At 39.2% G+C, this 19,335-nt stretch overlaps 1 protein-coding gene across 1 annotated transcript; it reads right to left on the bottom strand.

The window, feature by feature from the left end:
• Window positions 1–1,048: 1,048 nt before the first annotated feature.
• On the bottom strand, window positions 1,049–14,984 carry LOC139650251 (myosin heavy chain, fast skeletal muscle). Its single transcript, XM_071526858.1, has 39 exons — window positions 14,781–14,984; window positions 14,551–14,694; window positions 14,309–14,465; window positions 13,172–13,199; window positions 12,945–13,056; window positions 12,761–12,853; window positions 12,618–12,681; window positions 12,372–12,470; window positions 12,184–12,287; window positions 11,954–12,092; window positions 11,742–11,860; window positions 11,477–11,626; window positions 11,220–11,390; window positions 10,820–11,126; window positions 10,609–10,688; window positions 10,406–10,493; window positions 10,203–10,320; window positions 8,340–8,463; window positions 8,108–8,244; window positions 7,745–8,000; window positions 7,079–7,321; window positions 6,784–6,960; window positions 6,532–6,677; window positions 6,336–6,426; window positions 5,849–6,238; window positions 5,563–5,689; window positions 5,348–5,466; window positions 4,668–4,864; window positions 4,400–4,583; window positions 4,127–4,292; window positions 3,902–4,026; window positions 3,429–3,737; window positions 3,142–3,345; window positions 2,925–3,050; window positions 2,635–2,805; window positions 2,424–2,528; window positions 2,240–2,335; window positions 1,999–2,130; window positions 1,049–1,167 (listed from the first exon to the last, which is right to left on the bottom strand). Exons 1-39 carry the CDS (start codon window positions 14,982–14,984, stop codon window positions 1,147–1,149), a joined length of 5,823 nt encoding a protein of 1,940 aa, XP_071382959.1. The 3' UTR covers window positions 1,049–1,146.
• Between the last annotated feature and the right edge of the window lie 4,351 nt (window positions 14,985–19,335).

The raw sequence follows: 19,335 nt of genomic DNA, 5'->3' as shown, positions 1-19,335 counted from the left end.
GTGGAAAGAAAGACAAGAAGGATGGCGGCAGAAAAAGGTAGCCAGGTATGCCTCATTGTAAATTATACATTTTGCTATAGGCATGTTTCTTTAAAATTGTTAATTTGACCGTGTTTATGAAATTGTATTTCTGGTTGTCATATTCCTGTTAAGAAGCTATTGTCAGAGTAGAATTGAAGTTTGCTCTATTTATTTTCAAGACTAAGTTGGATATTGTTGAATCTTTAGCTTACAACTTTCAAGGCGTATTAATTTTTGTTTCCTTTTTGCTAGCTTAATGTTCCATGCATGCATTGTCTATTTTGCTTCCAGCTCAATAAAGTAGGCCAGAGGTGATTATCATCTCATTATCATCTCAGCTTTTTCAAATATAAATACAATTTAAACTATCAGTTCTTACTGCTGTAGTTGTGATTCCCAGAGAGAGAAATTGCAGGTGGGTTTGAATTGCAACCACAGATGTGGGAAACTGTATAAAAATGTAAAAAACAAAATAGCAATAATAATAAAATGAAAATAAGAATAAATCTGATCCCCAATTCATGTTTGTTCCTGATTAGTTGAGGGAGGAATCGCCTCCGTGTGGGAGGAATCGGCGATTTACCCATTTACTGGTTGATGTGTCCATTTTACATGAGCACTGTGGAGGTCCAACAGATCTTTCAGAGCAATCGCTTTTATTTGTGTATCTTAACAACACAGCATGTCATCTGTGTTGCCGGTAAACACCAGCAATTTAAGTCTGTCTCTTTTTTGTTGATGGCAGATCAGTTTCCACCATGTTCAGAATTTCAAGAAACTTTCAACATTACGGCTCAAAATGAAAAAAACACCCTGTTCAGTGCAATTTGTGTGCCTCAACCTGAAGAAAAATGGTTCTCACATTTGTGTTTAATAACAGGAAATGTAGCAATGATTGACAGGTTGGGCCATCATGTCAACATATGTTCTGATACACCTCCAGTTAGCTGTTATGTTAAATAGCTTTGCAAGCCAACCTAAGACTGAAAGTGCCATAGAATACACAGAAAATAAAACAGGATAGGGGAGAAAATTTTAATGTTTATTGAAGTTTACAGAAGATAATTTAACAGGGGACTCATATTCTATGAGCTCTGTTGGAACGCCTCAACTGGATTTTATATCTTATTCAGCAGAGTCACTTCCCTAAAGGTGAGAAAAGAAAAATATTATTTTTAGGAACTTTTTATAGGAGAGTATTTGTAGGAATACTACAAATAGATATAGAGATATTACTGAAAATCACAGAAATTAAGTAAATACAACATTAAAGGATATGTTTGGCAATTTTGGACCTATATCATTTGTCTCTCACATACCTGTAGTATTTGGACCCACAGACAATATCGTCAGCTGTCAGTTGAAACAGCAAGCTGCCGTTGCTAGCCTCTTGCTGCTAACAATGAAAAAAGCCAGTCTATGACACCGATATGGCGACCAACCAACGTATTTATATCCACAGCCTGGAAAGCAGCAGCAATGCACCATTTCCACTCAGTGGATAGTTCTATCAAACTGTACCTGGCTCCATGTGCAATTATTTACAATCTGACCTGACCGTCCACAAAACTAGATCATGCCATCAGTAACACACTTTCACCCCACAGCAGTCTGTGCTGCGGCAGAGAAAAATAGTTAATTGATTTCCTGGTTAGTGAAAGTGTGTTTAATGACGGTATTGTGTCATGAAATTGGAGCTAATTTAAATTCATGTACTTTGGAACTTGTCTGTTTACTCTCAATTCCCCTGTGGAGCCTACAAATGGCTTTTTTGGAGGTATTTTGACAAACCCCATTTGGACTCATTGTTAGCAGCAAGAGGCCTAGCAGCGGAGCTCGCCATTACAACCAACAGTTGACTCAGGAGTCAGTATTCTCTGCGGGTCCAAGAACTACAGGTATGTAAGAGACAAATTATATGTAGGTACAAAATTGGCAAAGTTATGCTGTAATGCATGAGTAGAATAATACAGATACCTTTCCAACATCACGGCTCTTGGCTCTCAGCTTGTTGACCTGGGACTCAGCGATGTCAGCACGCTCCTGAGCCTCCTCCAGCTCATGCTGAACCTTCCTGAACCTGGACAGGTGAGTGTTGGCCTGCTCCTCCTGTAAAGTTCAGGGACTATACTGTTTAAATGGATCTTCTCTGATATTATGGTATAATTACTCTGTAATCAATTATATTTTCTCAAATATTTATTAATGGTTGACTTACAGCCTCCTCAGCCTGCCTCTTGTAGGCCTTGACTTTGAGCTGCAGCTTGTCCACCAGATCCTGAAGTCTGGTCACATTCTTCTTGTCCTCCTCAGTCTGTAGAGATAAAGGATAAAAGGTGATGGAGAGTAGAGATAGTATGAAGGAGAAATCATGGTCATTTTTTAGTAAGATGAGAAAGTACCTGGTAGGTGAGCTCCTTGACTCTCCTCTCATATTTGCGGACTCCTTTAACAGCATCAGCTCCACGTCTCTGTTCAGCCTCAACTTCAATTTCCAACTCACGTACCTGTAAGATAACACAGTAAATACTGAGTATTATTCTCAACTTATTCGCTGTGATTTTTACCATTAGTTTTGTATTTTCATCTGAAACATTTATACACAGTGTATACCCTGGACTCCAGTTTCTGGAGCTGCTTCTTGCCACCCTTCATGGCCAGATTCTCAGCCTCATCCAGACGGTGCTGCAGGTCTTTGACTGTGACCTCCAGGTTCTTCTTCATCCTCTCCAGGTGAGCACTGGTGTCCTGTTCCTTCTTCAGTTCTTCAGCCATCATGGCCGCCTGAAATGAACGTTCTCTAATTACAATTTAATCTGAAATAATTTTAATGTTAATTATCAAACACATAGAAGTAGAGCAACAAGGTAAAGTCTTCATAAAATGGAAGAGACAGAACTCACATCAGTGATAGCCTTCTTGGCCTTCTCCTCAGCATTTCTTGCTTCCTGAACAGAATCATCCACCTCACCCTGTACCTGGACAAGGTCAGCCTCCAACTTCTTCTTCGTGTTCAGAAGACTAGTATTCTGAACATTTTTTAAAAGAATATTTAATACAATATTCATAATAATGTAATATTTTCAAGACATATTTTCACGTGAGCAATGGATAACAAACCTGAGAGTGAAGCAGTCCCACACGCTCACTCGCATCAACCAGTTCCTGCTCAGCCACTTTGCGGCCTCTCTCTGTCTGCTCCAGAGCGGCTCTCAGCTCCTCAATCTCAGCCAGCATCAGACCATTTCTACGCTCCACCATGGCAACCTGCTCCTTCATGTCTTCCTGTCCTCTGATAGCATCATCAAGGTGCAGTTGGGCATCCTGGAACCAAAGAAAACAGATGTGAACTGACCCCTTTTACTCACTCTTTGACATTTTTCACTAAATGATGGTGTTAGACTTACCTTGAGCTGTCCCTGGACATTCCTCAGTTGTTTCTGGGCCTCAGCAGCCTGCCTGTTGGCGTGGCTCAGCTGAATCTCCATCTCATTCAGGTCTCCCTCCATCTTCTTCTTGATTCTCAGGGCATCATTCCTGCTCCTGACCTCAGCATCCAGAGTGCTCTGCATGGAGTCAGTCACCCTCTGGCTGTTCCTCTTGATCTGCTCCATCTCTTCATCCTTCTCTGCCAGCTTCCTGTCAACTTCACTTTTGATCTGGTTGAGCTCAAGCTGAACACGAAGAATCTTGGACTCCTCATGCTCCAGTGTACCCTTTAGGAAAAGTCAAATACGTACTCGATTAGAAGTATCATATCACAACAAAAACGTATTTGATAAAATTAGTCAAAGAACTAATAGCATAGAGCACAGATATGCTGGATTTTTGTCAAATTACAATGTTAAAATAACAAACAAATAAATACAAACTGTTTTACCTCTGCCTCTTCTAGGGCTGTCTGAATTTCAGCCTTCTCAGACTCTACGGCCTTCTTTGCCTTCTCCAGCTCATGGATGCTCTTTCCAGTCTCCCCAATCTGTTCAGTCAGGTCTGAGATCTCCTCTACAGAAGAAAAATAAGTAAGGTATACAATCTTGTAACCTTCATATCTGGTATGTAATGATTGATTGTTTGCCTCAAAAGTAGATGGTAGTCGACATACGCTGCAGGTTCTTGTTCTCTCTCTTCATGGTCTCCAGTTGATCCAGAGCCTCCTCATAAGAGTTCTTCATCTTGAACAGTTCAGTGCTAAGAGAGCGAGCCTCTTTCTGGGCTCCTTCCAGCTCTGCCTGGCCCTCCTCATACTTCTGTTTCCATTCTGCCAGGACCTAGTATTATATGGTTAAATCAAAATTATTAAGTCATATTTGTGTTCATTTTTAAAATTATATTTTATTTAATAACTTGGGCTTTGAATTCTAGCATCATCCGTTACCTTATCAAAGTTCCTCTGCTTCTTGTCAAGGTTAGCAGCCAGAGCATTAGCTCTCTCCACATCAATCATGAGGTCCTCCACCTCACCCTGCAGCCTCTGCTTGGTCTTCTCTAGAGAGCCACACTTTGAGTTCACAGCCTCAATGGATTCCTCAGCATCCTGCAGACGCTGGGCAAGCTTTTTCCTACAGAGAAAAAGGTTGGTTTCTCTCAAGGTTCCAACAATATTTGGATTGAACCTGTTAAAGAATAGAAACTTCTCTGGTTACTTGGCCTCCTCCAGCTCTTCAGTGCGCTGGATAGCATCAGTCTCATATTTACTCCTCCACTGAGCCACTTCGCTGTTGGCCTTGGACATGCCACGCTGCAGCTCGGCCTTAGCCTCCTGCTCCTCCTCAAACTGCTCTCTGAGCAGGTCGCAGTCATGGCGGGCTGATTGAACAGTATGGGCCAGGGCATTCTTGGCCTATGACACATTACAACAAACATGAACGTTTTGTAGTGTCTTTACAATTGACTATGAACAAATTACCCAAGTCTTTTAATCTCTCTCATTTCAACTAAGCAACAAGTGATTGAACTGGAATATGTAAGACTGTAATCCAATCCCTCAGAACACCTGATAAAACAAGTAAACATGTCGTCCCCAACAAATTATTCAGACACCCCTTGAGCCAATCAGTAACAAGATGCATCATCAAGTTTCATCAAAATTTGACTGTTGGTGTAGCAGTTATGGCCTTTCATTTTGAAATTTTGTTAGTTGTTTGAATTAGTCCAATCTCTGTAATTTTTCAAATGCTAGAACACAGTGTGAAGATACATCATCCATCCAAGTTTTGTCAAAATCAGACCAGTGGGGTCTGAGATATCACCTGAGATATCTTGTTTGACAACATGGATGGACACAGCCCGAACATAGATTTAATTAGGATAATGAATCTCATACCTTCACTTCCTCTTCAACGTGCCTCTTGAGCTCCTCAATCTGCTGAGTGAAAGCCTGCTTGCCCCTGGTCAGCTGGGAAACAAGAGCTTCTTTCTCCTCTAGCTGGCGAGCAAATTCACCTGAATGACAGCACGTGCACCATGTTATATCTGAACTGAATAAGCCACTCATTCATATATTGTAGTTTTACATGTTTTACATTGTAGACTACACACCATTCTCTGTCGCGAGTCTTGCCTTCTGTGCACTCATGTCATTAAGCTGGCGAACATTCTCATCATTTTTGGACTTGAGTTCACTCAACTGGTCCTCAAGAGTTCTGCACATTTTCTCCAAATTGCCCTGTAATTGAACAAAAACTATTTAATATTTTATTGAGTGATATTTTACATGAGTGAATATGGGGGTCATTGACAAAGTGTCCTTTGTTCATTCTCCACTGTCAAGTGTTTGTACATGCACTTAAGGTGGAATTGCAATTTCATGGGAAACATTGCATACCTTTGATTTGGCAATGGCCTCCATGTTGCTAGAGAGGTCATCAATCTCCATCTTGTACTCGCTCTTCTCCTTCTCCAGCTTCTGCTTGACACGCTGGAGGTTGTCGATCTGCTCTCCCAGCTCAGCAACACTGTCAGCCTGCTTCTTGCGGAGAGCTGCTGCAGTGGCTTCATGCTGCAGGGTGGACTCCTCAAGGTCACGACGCAGCTTCTGGAACTCAGCCTCGCGCTTCTTGTTCATCTCAATCTGAGCAGCCGTTGCTCCACCAGCTTCCTCAAGCCTCTCACTGATCTCCTCAAGTTCCCTGGAGAGATCAGCCCTCTGCTTCTCTACCTTGGCCCGAGCAGCCCGCTCAGCCTCAATCTCTTCCTCCAGCTCCTCAATACGAGCCTAGGGTTTGATGATAGCAATGTCAAGTAGACCTATGAACCTGAATATCATGTGTTATTCTTGATTTCCTGAATATAATCTGTATGTCAAATGCTACCTGGAGCTCCTTGATCTTCTTCTGAAGCTGAGCACCAAGGGACTGTTCATCCTCAATCTTACTGAGGAGTTGGCTGGTTTCAAAGTCCTTCCTTAATGTGGAAAACACAAAGGAAAGTTACATTCCTGAACATGTACCATGTCTGAACATTGTAGCAGGAATAGTGAGAAGTAGGAGAACTCCTCTTTTAACTCACTTCTTGATTTTTTCGTCAGATTGCTGTTTATCATTCTCCAGATCCATTATGGATTCCTGGGCCAGTTTCAGATCTCCCTCAAGCTTCCTCTTGGCTCTCTCAAGGTCCATGCGGAGCTTCTTCTCTTGCTCCAGTGAACCCTCAAGCTATTGAATAACAGCAGTTGTAATAGTGTTTATACTTTGGGGCAGTTGAGACAAATTACTGCGGAATTACCATAAAGAGACAGTATTAACAAACAAATTTTCTCACATCGTCCACTTGCTGTTCCAGCTTGGTCTTGGCCTTGGTCAGAGTGTTGACTTTGTCTTCCTCTGCCTGGAGATCATCCAGTGTTTGCTGGTGGGCCTCTTGGAGGGCCTTCTTCTCCTTGGTTAACTTGGCAATAGACTCATCTTGAGATGCCATCTCCTCTGTCAGGTTTTTCACCTGATAGTGGAAGGAAAGGTTAGTTTTTAGTTCTATCACTTATGTATATTCATTCAAAACTCTAGAAGAAGTAATATTTTATCTTTTTGCATAAGTATCAATTTAAAATGAACTGAACCTTGTTCTCAGTGGCATGTTTCTCCTTCTCCACTTTGGCCAAGGTGAGCTCCAAATCGTCAATGTCTTTCTTCAGCTCAGAACATTCATCCTCCAGCTTCCTCTTTTTGGCAGTCAGTTCAGCATTGATTTCCTCCTCATCCTCCAGTCTCTCAGTTGTCTCTTTGAGTTTGGCCTCAAGCTGGATCTTGCTCTTAATGAGCCCTTCACACCTTTCCTCAGCATCAGAGAGGTTCTCACTTTCCTGCAAGTGAACATTATATTTTGTGTTTATAAGTAATTATAAGGTTCTATCTGACTTTATCAAAATTGATTCATCCATGTATTCATGATCTTTGAATGTTACTTGCACCACATGCTTGTGTGGTGATAATTTTTAAAAAGAGCCTTTTGGGGGTTAAATATTTAAAAAGATCTCAGAACTGCACTCGCAGACAGAACCTTATAATTCTAAGCTCATGATTTGTTAGCAATTTGTGGATGAGGCGAGCAGAGATTTAGCAGATTTTTCACATTATTTTACCTAAATGTAGCAGATTTGCTAAGCAAAAAAATGTACATATAAATATGAGTATGTATTTTAACATTTCATTTGCAAAGCAACATTCTGACTTTTAAATGAAAACAAAAGAAAGTTTTTTCCTTTTGTTATTTTCATTCCGCTTACAGAAGCTACTTGCAGTTGCAGGTCATTCTTTTCCTGCAACAGGGAAACCATCTTCTCTTCTAATTCCTTCTTCTTGGCCAGGGCGGTAGCCAGGTCCGTCTTCATCTTGTCATAGTTTTCCTTCATCTGCTGCAGTTCCTTCTCAGTCTCAGCGCTCTTCAGAAGAGGCTTGATCTTGAAGTACAAATGCATCCATGGCCAGTTTTTCACATTCATGAATGAGCGGATATTGTACTGGATGGAGAAGATTGCATCTCTGTAAAAAATAACAAGCATAAATGTACAATTAAGGTTCATACTGTTTTTGTTTATTCTCTGTGACTAACATCACATTGGCAATTTAGTATCAAAATCCTACTCTACCTCCTCTCCATCATCTTGACAAACTCTGTCCTCATTAGGTATCCTCTGCAGAGACCCTGAGTCATGGTCACCAGTGTAGCCAGTTTGTCATCTCTCATCTCTTCCAGGGTACCCAGCAGACCAGCTTTGAAGAACACCTGTATTTAAGTAAAGGAAATCAGTCATCAATACACAGGAATAAAGCAAAACTTGCATGCACGTACAATCTATTCACATTCCCTGTAAAAATTACCTTGGTATGTCCAAACTTGTACTGAGTGTGGTCCACATCAATAGAGCCCAAGAGTTTCTCTGAAGCTTTCTTGTTGTCAATGAACTGTCCCTCAGGGATGACACTGGCATTCAATACTTTGTATCTGCAAGGGAAAATTGATCAAACATGGATACAAAGCTTATACAAATCTTTTGTTTCCTTTACAGCACAATTAAATGTATTAGGTTTAAATATAATAATAATAGTAATAATAATAGTAATAATAATAATAATAATAATAATAATAATAATAATAACCTTTATTTGTATAGCACCTTTCATACACAACATGCTGCTTTACATCAATAGAAGGCAGATAAAAGACAGATAAAAAGATAAAATTCATATAAAAGAACAAGCAAAATGCATTGCATTAAAAGAATCAAATCAAGTAAAATAAAAAGATAAAAGAACACAACAAATACTCCCACTTTTAGATGCACATTGTGAGTAAACCCATATGTTTTTCTTTAATTTTCTTTTCCCCTGTCCTTCCTGATTCTACTCTTGATCTGATATTTACGTCAGATCTCACTGCCTAAGGCAGACGAGAATCATAGATTCTCCTCTTGGTCAAAAACCTCACCATCCACAGATGGATGAGAATCATACAGGGTAAAGCTCTGTCCCACCCACATATAGTGTTCACTCATGCAAGTAAGCATTACCCAGACAAGACGAATGAAAATTCGTACTTGCCCGTGTCAGCTTTGTTGGGATCCTGAACAGGAACAGTGAAAATGAAGGCTATTTAAAAGCTAAGCTGAAAAGATAGGTTTTTAGCAGTCGCTTGAAAATGCTTACAGAGCCCGCCTCTCTTTAATATTCTTTGGCACGGTGTTCCACAGTTTAGGAGCATAGTTAAAAAAGGCTGCATCTCCAATCTTCTTTTGAGTGGGGTTTTGTACTTCTAACAAACCAGCAGTAGAAGACCTGAGGGCTCTTGATGGAATGTAGAACAGCAGAGATTCTGTAATGTAGGCCGGTCCTAAGCCATTAAGAGCTTTGTATACAAGTAAAAGAACTTTAAAATCAATCGTAAAGGACACTGGGAGCCAGTGCAATGTAGCTAAAACCAGAGTGATATGTTCTCACTTCCTTGTTTTTGTTAAAAGTCTAGCTGCAGAGTTTTAGATAAGCTGAAGCCTCTCAATAGACTTTTTAGGGAGGCTGGTAAAAAGGGCGTTGCAGTAGTCCAGTTTACTTGTAACAAATGTGTGAGTTAGCTTTTCAGCATCTTTCTTGGCAATATTTCTAAAATGAAAGAATGCTGTTCTGGTCACCTTGTTTATATGGGAATTAAAACTTAGATCAGAATCTAAGATAACATCCAGGCTTGTTATTTCTGATTTGATCGAGGGATTCAGGTTCCCAAGTCTTGTGGAGAGTTCTTCTCTTTTGGCTTTAGGGCCGACCAAAAGTATTTCTGTCTTATCTTCATTCAGTTTGAAGAAATTTGTGTTCATCCAATCATTGATAGCCAATAGACAAGTAGTGAGGGAGCTTAAGGCATCTGCATGATTTGGCTCTACAGAAATGTATAGTTGTGTATCATCAGCATAGCTATGGAAATTGACATTATGTTCTCTGATAATATCACCTAATGGAAGCATGTATAGTGAGAAAAGCAGGGGACCAGACAGCTTCCTTGTGCAACACCAGAAGTTAGATCATGTTTCTCTGATACATGATCTCCAAGACAGATGAAAAATGTCCTCCCTGTAATGTAAGTTCTGAACCAGTTTAGGACACATTCAGAGAGACCAACCCAGTTCTTGAGACGATCTATCTACTGTTATGGAGCACATGTTTTAATCCAGCAGTGAAACATGGGTAAATCACCTCTGCTTGAAGTCACCATAGAGGATTCTGCTGGGGAAGCCCTTTCTGCAGATTCTGATACCCTCCAGCACGCCATTACACCTCAACTGGTGGATGACCAGGAAGTTCTCCATAAGACCTGGACATGGTTAAACCAATCATATTCAGTGACATTTATATGTACATTCATGTTTTGTAATAGTGTGGTGCTATTATGTTTTTACCTGGGGTCTTTGATTCATTGGGAATCAGGCAGCGCACAAAGTGAGGATGAGTGCTCCTCAAGTTGGTCATCAATTTACCCAAGTTCTCCTGGGAGGTGAAATTTGATCATTTAAACAAAATCTGACTTTTTAGATTTACATGATTTTCACTCATGTTGAAATAGGCATTTGTTCTTAAACACATATGTGGATGTATAACATACCCTGAAAAGAGCAGATACAGTCTGGAAGGAACCACCTTTCTTCTTTCCACCGCCCTTCTTGCCACCACCTCCAGAAGCCTCTGTTTTCCAAAACATAGTGTTTCACCAGTGCTAGTGAGTAAATACCTCTATATTCACTGTTCAGGGTCATTTAAAAAAAATGCATTTTTGAATTAACTGAGTAATATGAATTAACAGATTAGCTTCTTACCATCAGTTGCAGCATGGGATGCATACAGGAAGGCAAGCAGTTTGTTTGCAGACTTCTGGTAGAGCTGAACAACTGAATCGTTCAGTGGGTCCTTGTTCTTGTCCAGCCAGCCAGTGATGTTGTAGTCCACTGTACCAGCATAGTGAACCAGGGAGAAGTGAGCCTCAGCCTTGCCCTTTGCAGGCTTTGGCTTCTCAAAGGCCTTAGTCTTGCCAAGATGCTGATCATGCAGCTTGTTCTTGAAAGTTGTGTCTGAGGCCTTGGGGAACATGCACTCCTCTTCAAGGATGGAGAAGATGCCCATTGGCTGATGGAGAATTAGGTCATATGGAAAAGAATTAGCAATTTAACATGATTTCAGAAATCAAGAAATCTGTTCTGCCAGATAGACTTTACTTACCTTCTCAATAAGCTCAATGCAGGCAGCCAAGTCCATACCAAAGTCAATGAACTCCCACTGAATGCCCTCCTTCTTATATTCCTCTTGCTCCAGGACAAACATGTGGTGGTTGAAGAACTGTTGCAGTTTCTCATTGGTGAAGTTGATGCAGAGTTGCTCCAAACTGTTGAACTATAACAATAACAGACATGAAATCACTTGAATGGCCAAGCAGTTCTAATATTATGTTACTGCTGAAGTGTTATTAATGAACTTACATCGAAGATCTCAAATCCAGCGATATCCAACACGCCAATGAAGAACTGTCTTGGCTGCTTTGTGTCCAACATCTCATTGATACGGATGACCATCCACAAGAACATTTTCTCATAGACAGATTTGCACAGAGCCATGACAGAGTTGTTGACCTAGAAACAACAGCAGTAGCTTCATGACAATATTTTTTTCTCATAAACATTGCTCCTGAAATGTAGATGGATTCTTTTTAACATTCTGTTGCTTTTTATGGCTTCCATATCTGACCTGTGGCACGGTCTGACCTTTGGTCACCATCTCATTTCCAACCTTGACTCTGGGGTAGCACAGAGATTTCAGCATATCAGCTGAGTTCAGACCCATTAGATAGGCGATTTTATCAGCCACTGATGGAAAGAAAAAACTTTTAGCACACATGTTACACCTCAATGCATATAACTGCAGTGTATGTAACATGAAAATATTATTATGATAGCTACCCTCTGTGCCATCTGGCTCAGCCTGCTCCTCACGCTGCTTCTGCTTGAACTTCATGTTGCCATGATGCATCACAGCACCAGTCAGCTTGTAGATGCCTATCTTCTCCTCAGCAGTGAAGCCCAGGATATCAATAGCGGACTGCATTTCATAGAAAAAAAACAAGATGTTTTAAAGCTTCAGCAACTCTGACAAGGATTTACTATTATTCTACAAATTAAGATTGACTTACATCTGTTGCAATGAACTCCTCCACATCATTAATGCTCTTAACTGTGATTTCACCCTGACTGATCATGTGGTAGTCATAGGGGTTGGTGGTGATCAGAAGAGCCTCTGGAAGAGATTCGAGGAAAAGCATAAGTCTGTGCAAATTCAAATTTTTGATGTTGTAGTAATTTTGATTATGTCGTAACATACCCAGGAGCTCAGGTTTGTGGCCAGTCATTAGCTGATAGAAGATATGGTAGCTCCTCTCAGCAGACAACTGGAAGGTTACTCGGGACTTTTCCAGCAGATCTGTGAATGTTGCGTTAGGCATAACGAATTGCTGATGAATAAGCATCAAACAATAGTTAATATAAGGCATTACATCTATACACTACTCATGTTTCTAACTACAAATGTAACAAATGTGATTCCTCACACTAACTGTCAAGAACTTACATGTTTCAATATCAGCTGAAGCCAGCTTGCCAGTTGAGCCAAAGTGGATTCTGATGAATTTACCCTGTACATTCAGACCAAGGTTAGTACACAAAGTACAACACACTTTTCCGGTGAAATTTATCTTCAATTTTGTCACTTACAAAACGAGAGGAGTTGTCATTCCTCACTGTCTTGGCATTACCATAGGCCTCCAGCAGAGGGTTGGCTGCAATGATCTGGTCCTCCAGTGACCCCTAAAAGAGGACATTATATACATTAGTAGCCCATTACATTCAAATGGATTTCCATAAGATAAAGATTTTTTTTGCACCTACATATTCTTACCTGAATTTTGCCAGAAGTAGCCTCTGCCTTTTTACCTCCAGCCACTGCAATTGTTGCAAAGTACTGGATGACACGCTTGGTGTTGACAGTCTTTCCTGCACCGGATTCTCCGCTGGGAGATTGGAAAAGAATAAACTAGATTATTCTCCTTCATTATCATAAAGTTTCAAAAGAATTGGTGTGAAATTTTTTTATTATATTATATATTTGTTATAAATTATACTCACGTAATAAGGACAGACTGGTTCTCGCGATCTGAAATACACACATTTGCACTCCACTTAGGCTAAATAAATAATAACAACCATTATTTACTTTTCTAAAGAAAGTTATAAAGTGCTCACAGTGGAAAGAAAAGAAAAAAAATTAACAAATAAAACATGAGTTACAAAAAATAGAGTAATATCAATATCATACATACATGAAAACACAGACAATAAAAACATAGGCTACATTTAGAATGAGACACCAAGAAAAGTGCCAAATGAGAACAACACAGCAAATTAGAAGAAGGGCTTTTAAAAAAAAAAATAGTTTGATGACGTGATTTAAAACAAGACCTCAAATTAGCTAGTTTGATTTCCTCAGGCAGGGCGTTCCAGAGCCTGGGAGCCCTGACAGCAAATGCCCAGTCACCTCTGGCCACCAGCTGGGACCAAGGAACGCCTGAACATCTCAGGCTACTACCAGGCTCATAAGGAGTTAAAAGATCAATGATGTAGCTAGGGGCCAGACCACATAATGCTTTAAAAGTAATCAGTAACTGCTTAAAATCATTTCTATAAGAAAGAGACAGCCAGCTGAGGGAAGCTAAAATAGGGGTGATATGGTCCCGTCTCTTAGATCCAGTTAAAAGTCTCGCTGCAGCATTCCTGCAACTTTCTCAAGGTCAGTAAAGGATAAAAAGGACCTTATTTTTGCAATTTCCCTTAACTAGATGAAGCAAGATTGCACAACGCTCTTAACCTGTTCATCAAAATGGACATCTGACTTAAACAGCACACCCAAATTTCTACAACATAAGCAGAGAGGCTGCCAAGTCTGTCCTGGGGCAGGTCAGTCGAGCTTGGTGGGCCAAATAGTACAGTTTTGGACTTGTTGTCATTTAAATGGAGGATGTTGTCGGACATCCGTGAAAGGCACTATATGAGGGCTAGTGAGGTTACTGGTGTCACCTGGTTTTAGGGGAACATACAATTGGGTGTTGTCCTCATAACAATGGAAATTAACATTATGTTTCCAAATGATGTCACGAAGAGGGAGCATATAAATAAAAAACGTATAGTTTGCTGCAATAAGCTTATGTTCAAGGTAAAGTATTCTTCTCTACAACCACTTTAATACTCTAGCAACTTTGATCTTACCAGTCAGCATGAACTGATAGGCGTTGTCAGAGATGGAGAAGATGTGGGGTGGAGCCTCAATCCTCTTCTTGCCTCTGTATGCATTAACAACCTGAGCATCGTACACAGGAAGCCACTTGTAGGGGTTCACAACGACACAGAACAGCCCAGAGTAGGTCTGGAATAGTAGAGAGAGAATAAACATTAGCATATTTTGATGTAGGGACTTTACAGACACTCTATATTAAAAGATGGAAACTCACATAGATCATCCATGATGCAAAACGCTCTTTGAGGTTATATAGCACGGCAGGCTCGTTGAGGTGGGTCATCATGGCCATGTCCTCAATCTTATCATACTTTGGAGGGTTCATGGGGTGGATGTCATCCTCTTTAACAGTGAGGGTCTGAAAAGGAAATACAGTAAAAAAAAAAAAAAGTTAAAAGTTTTACTAAGACAGTATTTCAAATGAAACAACTTTTATTCACCTACCTTTCCAGTAACCGTCTCAACAGTGGCTTTGCCACCGTCTCTTTTGATGAGTTTACCCTTGAGGTACATCTCTTCAGGCTCAGCCACAAAGAAGGCGGTTTTGGCATCAAATGGAGCGGTCTGAGCCTCAATCCTCTCCCTCTCTGGCTTCCGGAGGTAGATGGCCGCTGGGCCATAGGCCTCCATCTCCGCATCTGTGCTCATGATGGCACTTTAGTGGAGACTGAAGCATGAGGAGTTCAAATATACTGTAATTATTTTGTAACAACATTTAAATTGATAAATGTTTACATATAGGCTCATCAGTTGTGGTGAGATTTCTGTAATTGATACTGTGGATATTACTTGTAATTAAACATCATTTACCTCAGTTGGTCCCAATAGAAAAGGAATGCAGGCAGGTCTATTCCTCTGATCCTATGAATTAGGTGTTACACATGAAAAAATAAATAAACCAAATTTCATATTATTCATTTCTAAACTATTCTCAAAATCATTTTTAAAAACTATACATTGGTTTCACATCTGAGCATAGCATAAAATGTGGAAAATGAAGAAATGATAGCAAATAGAATTCAATGATAAGATGAATCAGGGTTATTGTAAGTATGGAGAGCATTGATACATTAGTCATTCACAGTAGTCACTAATGAAAGTTAATGTACTCACCTGTGTTGGACGCCTGTCAGTTATTGGCAGTGTCCTGAGCTGCTTCTTTTATAGAGGGTGGGACTGTCTGCTCAGTAGGAGTGCCTTGCTCAGTTTGGTCAAGTATTCTTGTTATGTTGCCGCTAATCTTGTGACATTGACATTTACAGTGTTGATATGGCCTCGTAAGCGTGATTCTAAAAGTATGTATTTTTTCCACAGTCCCCAAGCTGACTTCTCACAAAGAAGTCTTACATTACAATAGATTAAAAAATTATCCATTCACCTAAATAATTATACTTTTTCAAGTGTAATATAGCTATATAGTCTGTCTATATGACAACGTGCAATTACATATGACTGATACTATTGTTAAATGTAAACTCTCATAGAATATTATCTTCTGACATTGGAAAAGAACACCAATTCTAAAGTATAAACTATAGTACTTTTTATATACATGAACACAATAATGTATTTTTCCAGGAAATATTTTGGTTTCATTCTCATTATGAAATCTAGATATTCAAGTAATGTCACCAGTATACAATATCACCAGACAATGCCCCTTAGTGCATTGTCTGGTCTTTGAATCATACATTTCACTAAATAATCATGATGACGTAACATACATCAAAGATGTTACCTTTTATGATAGGGGTTTCAGTCTTCAGTTAATGAGTTTAATATATGCAGCCATGGGCCTAGGTTTTGGAGAAGCACCCAAATGTCACTGGTGTATAGTTGCAGGACATTCACACATATCAGATTTCTGTGGTCCAATGAAACTGAGGGTCAAAGCCATTCCATTCAATGTGACTGTTAAAAAAAGAATTTGTTTAATTAGATTCTTAACACCTACAGAACATAATACTCAGTGCAATGTATGTTATTGGATTGTATATTATATTTAACTTAACACAATACATTTGCATGTTAGGGTAATATTGAGCATAGGTTTTTAGGATTAGTACACCAGATAATAGATGCTTTAAATGCACAGACTGATGTACCAACTGTTTGTTGTTGTTGTTTTAAGAATGTAATATAGTAAATGATCTACAGTGTAGTTATATTAATCTTTTTCCAGAGTAGGACATGGCAGTCATGGAGTGTGGTTTTGGAGAAGCACCTAAATGTCACTGGTATACAGTTGCAGGACAACCACACGTCTCAGATTTCTGAAATAAAATTGAGGCTGAGCGCCATTCCATAAAAGCTGAAGAGGGATTACATATCGCCTTGGAATGGACGGATGAACAGTTGCCATCTCGGCTGGGATAAGACCCAAAATAAGTCCTGCACCAATAAACAAGATGTTAAAGATACCAGTACTATAATGGAATCATGAATGAAAAATGTATCCAGATTTAATGAGGTAAGTTGAAATGTTGAAATTTAAATGTATGGTGAATGAGGGAAGGCACATTTTGAGTGTCTTTCCTAATGGCTTAGTTGTTTTGTGATTTAGATTGTTGAGTGAATCTGCATTGTTGTTGCCTTTTGCATTCATCTAACAGGATTTTTCAACTGCAAAAGTAGATGACCTTCAGGAAGTTTCTCCATGGATAGGTAGGCTATAGATCATAACTATTACCTAGATGTGAACTGACTTTGCTTAGACCTATGTAATTATCACTCTCTTTTGAGAGCCATGTGTATATAAATAATATGGCAAGGAGAGGGCGCATGAGTGACTCATGGATAGGATACATATAACATTGTATTGTGTCTTGAGAGTTAGTTTAGTTCCGCTGCAAATGTTTGCAATTTTGGATATTATATATTATTTAAAAAAAATAAAAATGAATCCAAAAGGGTACAATTTCTTTATCATCTTTTTCATGTCAGGGCATCACAAAGAGATGGCCTAATCAAAAACACTTTCAGATTGTTCATCAGAATATTGAGTGGATTTTAATGTTCAAAGTTATGATTAGGTTCAGCATTACATTCTTCAGTAGTTACTCTTTGTGTTTCATACAAACGGTTGTTGTGTGTTGTCAGGAAGAAGATGTTCCTCCATAACCTCTTAAAATAGAAAATGTTTTTAATAAGCAAGGATAATTAATCAAATGAGAGTGGGATTTAAACATTTCCACTATGGTTTGTTTACAAATTGGTATGTGAACTCAGAGAAGTAGTTTATTTTACAATGGGTATGTAGTGCTGAGTCTTGATTGAAGAGCATGCGGTGCACATAGAGCCCTTGATTGGATTGTCTCAATCCTGGCAACACAGTGGGCCCCACCTGGCTCAAGTTGTACTATTGTACAATTGTTCAGTTTAAACAGTGATATCCAAAACCAGTTATAGCCTTGGAATTATCTAATACAAATTAGCTTTTAAATTGTCAAGTGCATGGAACAGAAATGGTGATAGTCATGAAATATTTAAACTGTAAGAAACTGAATAATATTGTTAAAAATTAAGACATATTCATAATATACAATCTCAGTGGATAAGACATAGTGGTGTGATTGCCACCAATTTTGCTGAAAAAGTCTGACCTGCTTATAACGACAGTCATCATAGTGGCACCTGACATTTTGCCTTAGGTTTATTTTGAGCCACACAATGTTCCTGCTATACCTGCCATTTCTATCATTGCGTATTTGTCCCAAGAGGATATTGATAGAAAGTAGAAATCAATCACTTAAATATAAGGCAACTGGAGATGGGGCTAAGCATTGGTCAGGAGGTGGAGAGAAGGCGGAGAGAGGTGGGGATGGCCCACCAGGGCACCAGCATTCAATGGAACCCAAATAACCTTCACCTTTATATGTCCCTGTGTCAGTAGGTGCTTATGGATGAGTCCCTGGACTGAGCCTGAACTGTAATAAGACATGCCAAACATGCCTGGACAGGAGCAGCTTGAAAAGGTTCAAAAGACTGTTGGCCTCTTCCTTGTAAGGGTGACAATACTGACAGAAGCACCAGTGGTGGGAGTTCAGTTCTATTTAGTTTGTTGCTTTATTGAGAATAAAAGACTCACAGGCTGACCAGTGTCTCCAGTGTTCTTCCTTTCAAAGACTGTTGAGTTGTCAGCAAGGGTGGAAGTACTATAATTACATTCACTCACATTACTGTAATTTGAGCAGCTTTTTGTGTAGGCTACTTGTACCTTTTTGAGTATTTTTACTAAGTAAGTAAGTATTTTTTTACTGAAGTATTGCACTTGGCTACATAGGCTAATAAATCACGTCTTTGTGGCTCTCCATAAGCATCAGAAACTGGACCATAGTAAATTGGCCAATTCAGAGCCATTCACAATGAACGGTGAGTCAGCAAAGAAGAACTTTGTTTGTGCACTTTATTTTATAATTTCCAATTTTTTCTAATTAAAATAATCTAGTATGAACTCTGTCCTCTCGTCCTTTTAAAATTACATGGGAAAGATCACATCTAACAATGTTCTCTTTTCTAAAAAAGTACCTCAGTAACTTTTACTCTGTATACATTTTAAATTAGCTACTTTTTTTTGTTTTTGTTTACTTAAGTAGATTTTTACATCAGTACTTTTACTTCTACTTAAGTAAAATATTAGCAAAGTAACAGTACTTCTACTTGAGTAGGACATTCTAGTACTCTTTCCATCACTGGTTATCAGGGTGTATTTGTTAGCCTAACTTGGAAGTAAGTCAGTCTTGGAAATAATTTGCGAAGAGACAAGGGAAGACAAGGAGGAGAAGAAAGTTGAGCAGAGGTGAGCCTAACTGGCAAGGCTTATGTGCTTCAGCAATGGATACAACATGACCCAATGCTAATTTACATGCTGTAATCTAAGATAATTTTATCTCATGTGGATTAAAATAATTAAATCTTGATTGTTATGTTTTGATTTATCATGTGGAATACTCATTATTAAACAATAATGTTTGCTTCCTACATAGTATAAACATGTGTA

This window comes from Centroberyx affinis, unplaced genomic scaffold (genome assembly GCF_046629955.1).
Source record: "Centroberyx affinis isolate AG114_WGS23_722 - 3 ecotype Tasmania unplaced genomic scaffold, CSIRO-AGI_Caff_v1 ptg001471l_1, whole genome shotgun sequence".
NCBI classification, from domain to species: Eukaryota; Metazoa; Chordata; class Actinopteri; order Beryciformes; family Berycidae; genus Centroberyx; species Centroberyx affinis.
This window is presented reverse-complemented; position numbering and strand designations above follow the sequence as displayed.

Bases quoted from the DNA above. Each gene is read 5' to 3' on its own strand.
- LOC139650251 (XM_071526858.1), bottom strand. From the start codon at position 14,984: ATGAGCACAGATGCGGAGATGGAGGCCTATGGCCCAGCGGCCATCTAC. The intron at 12,854-12,944 runs GTAAGAATATGT...GTCCTCTTTTAG, and splicing joins CTACTTCTGGCAAAATTCAG to GGGTCACTGGAGGACCAGAT. The intron at 1,168-1,998 runs GTATCTGTATTA...TCTCACCTTTAG, and splicing joins AGAGCCGTGATGTTGGAAAG to GGAAGTGACTCTGCTGAATA.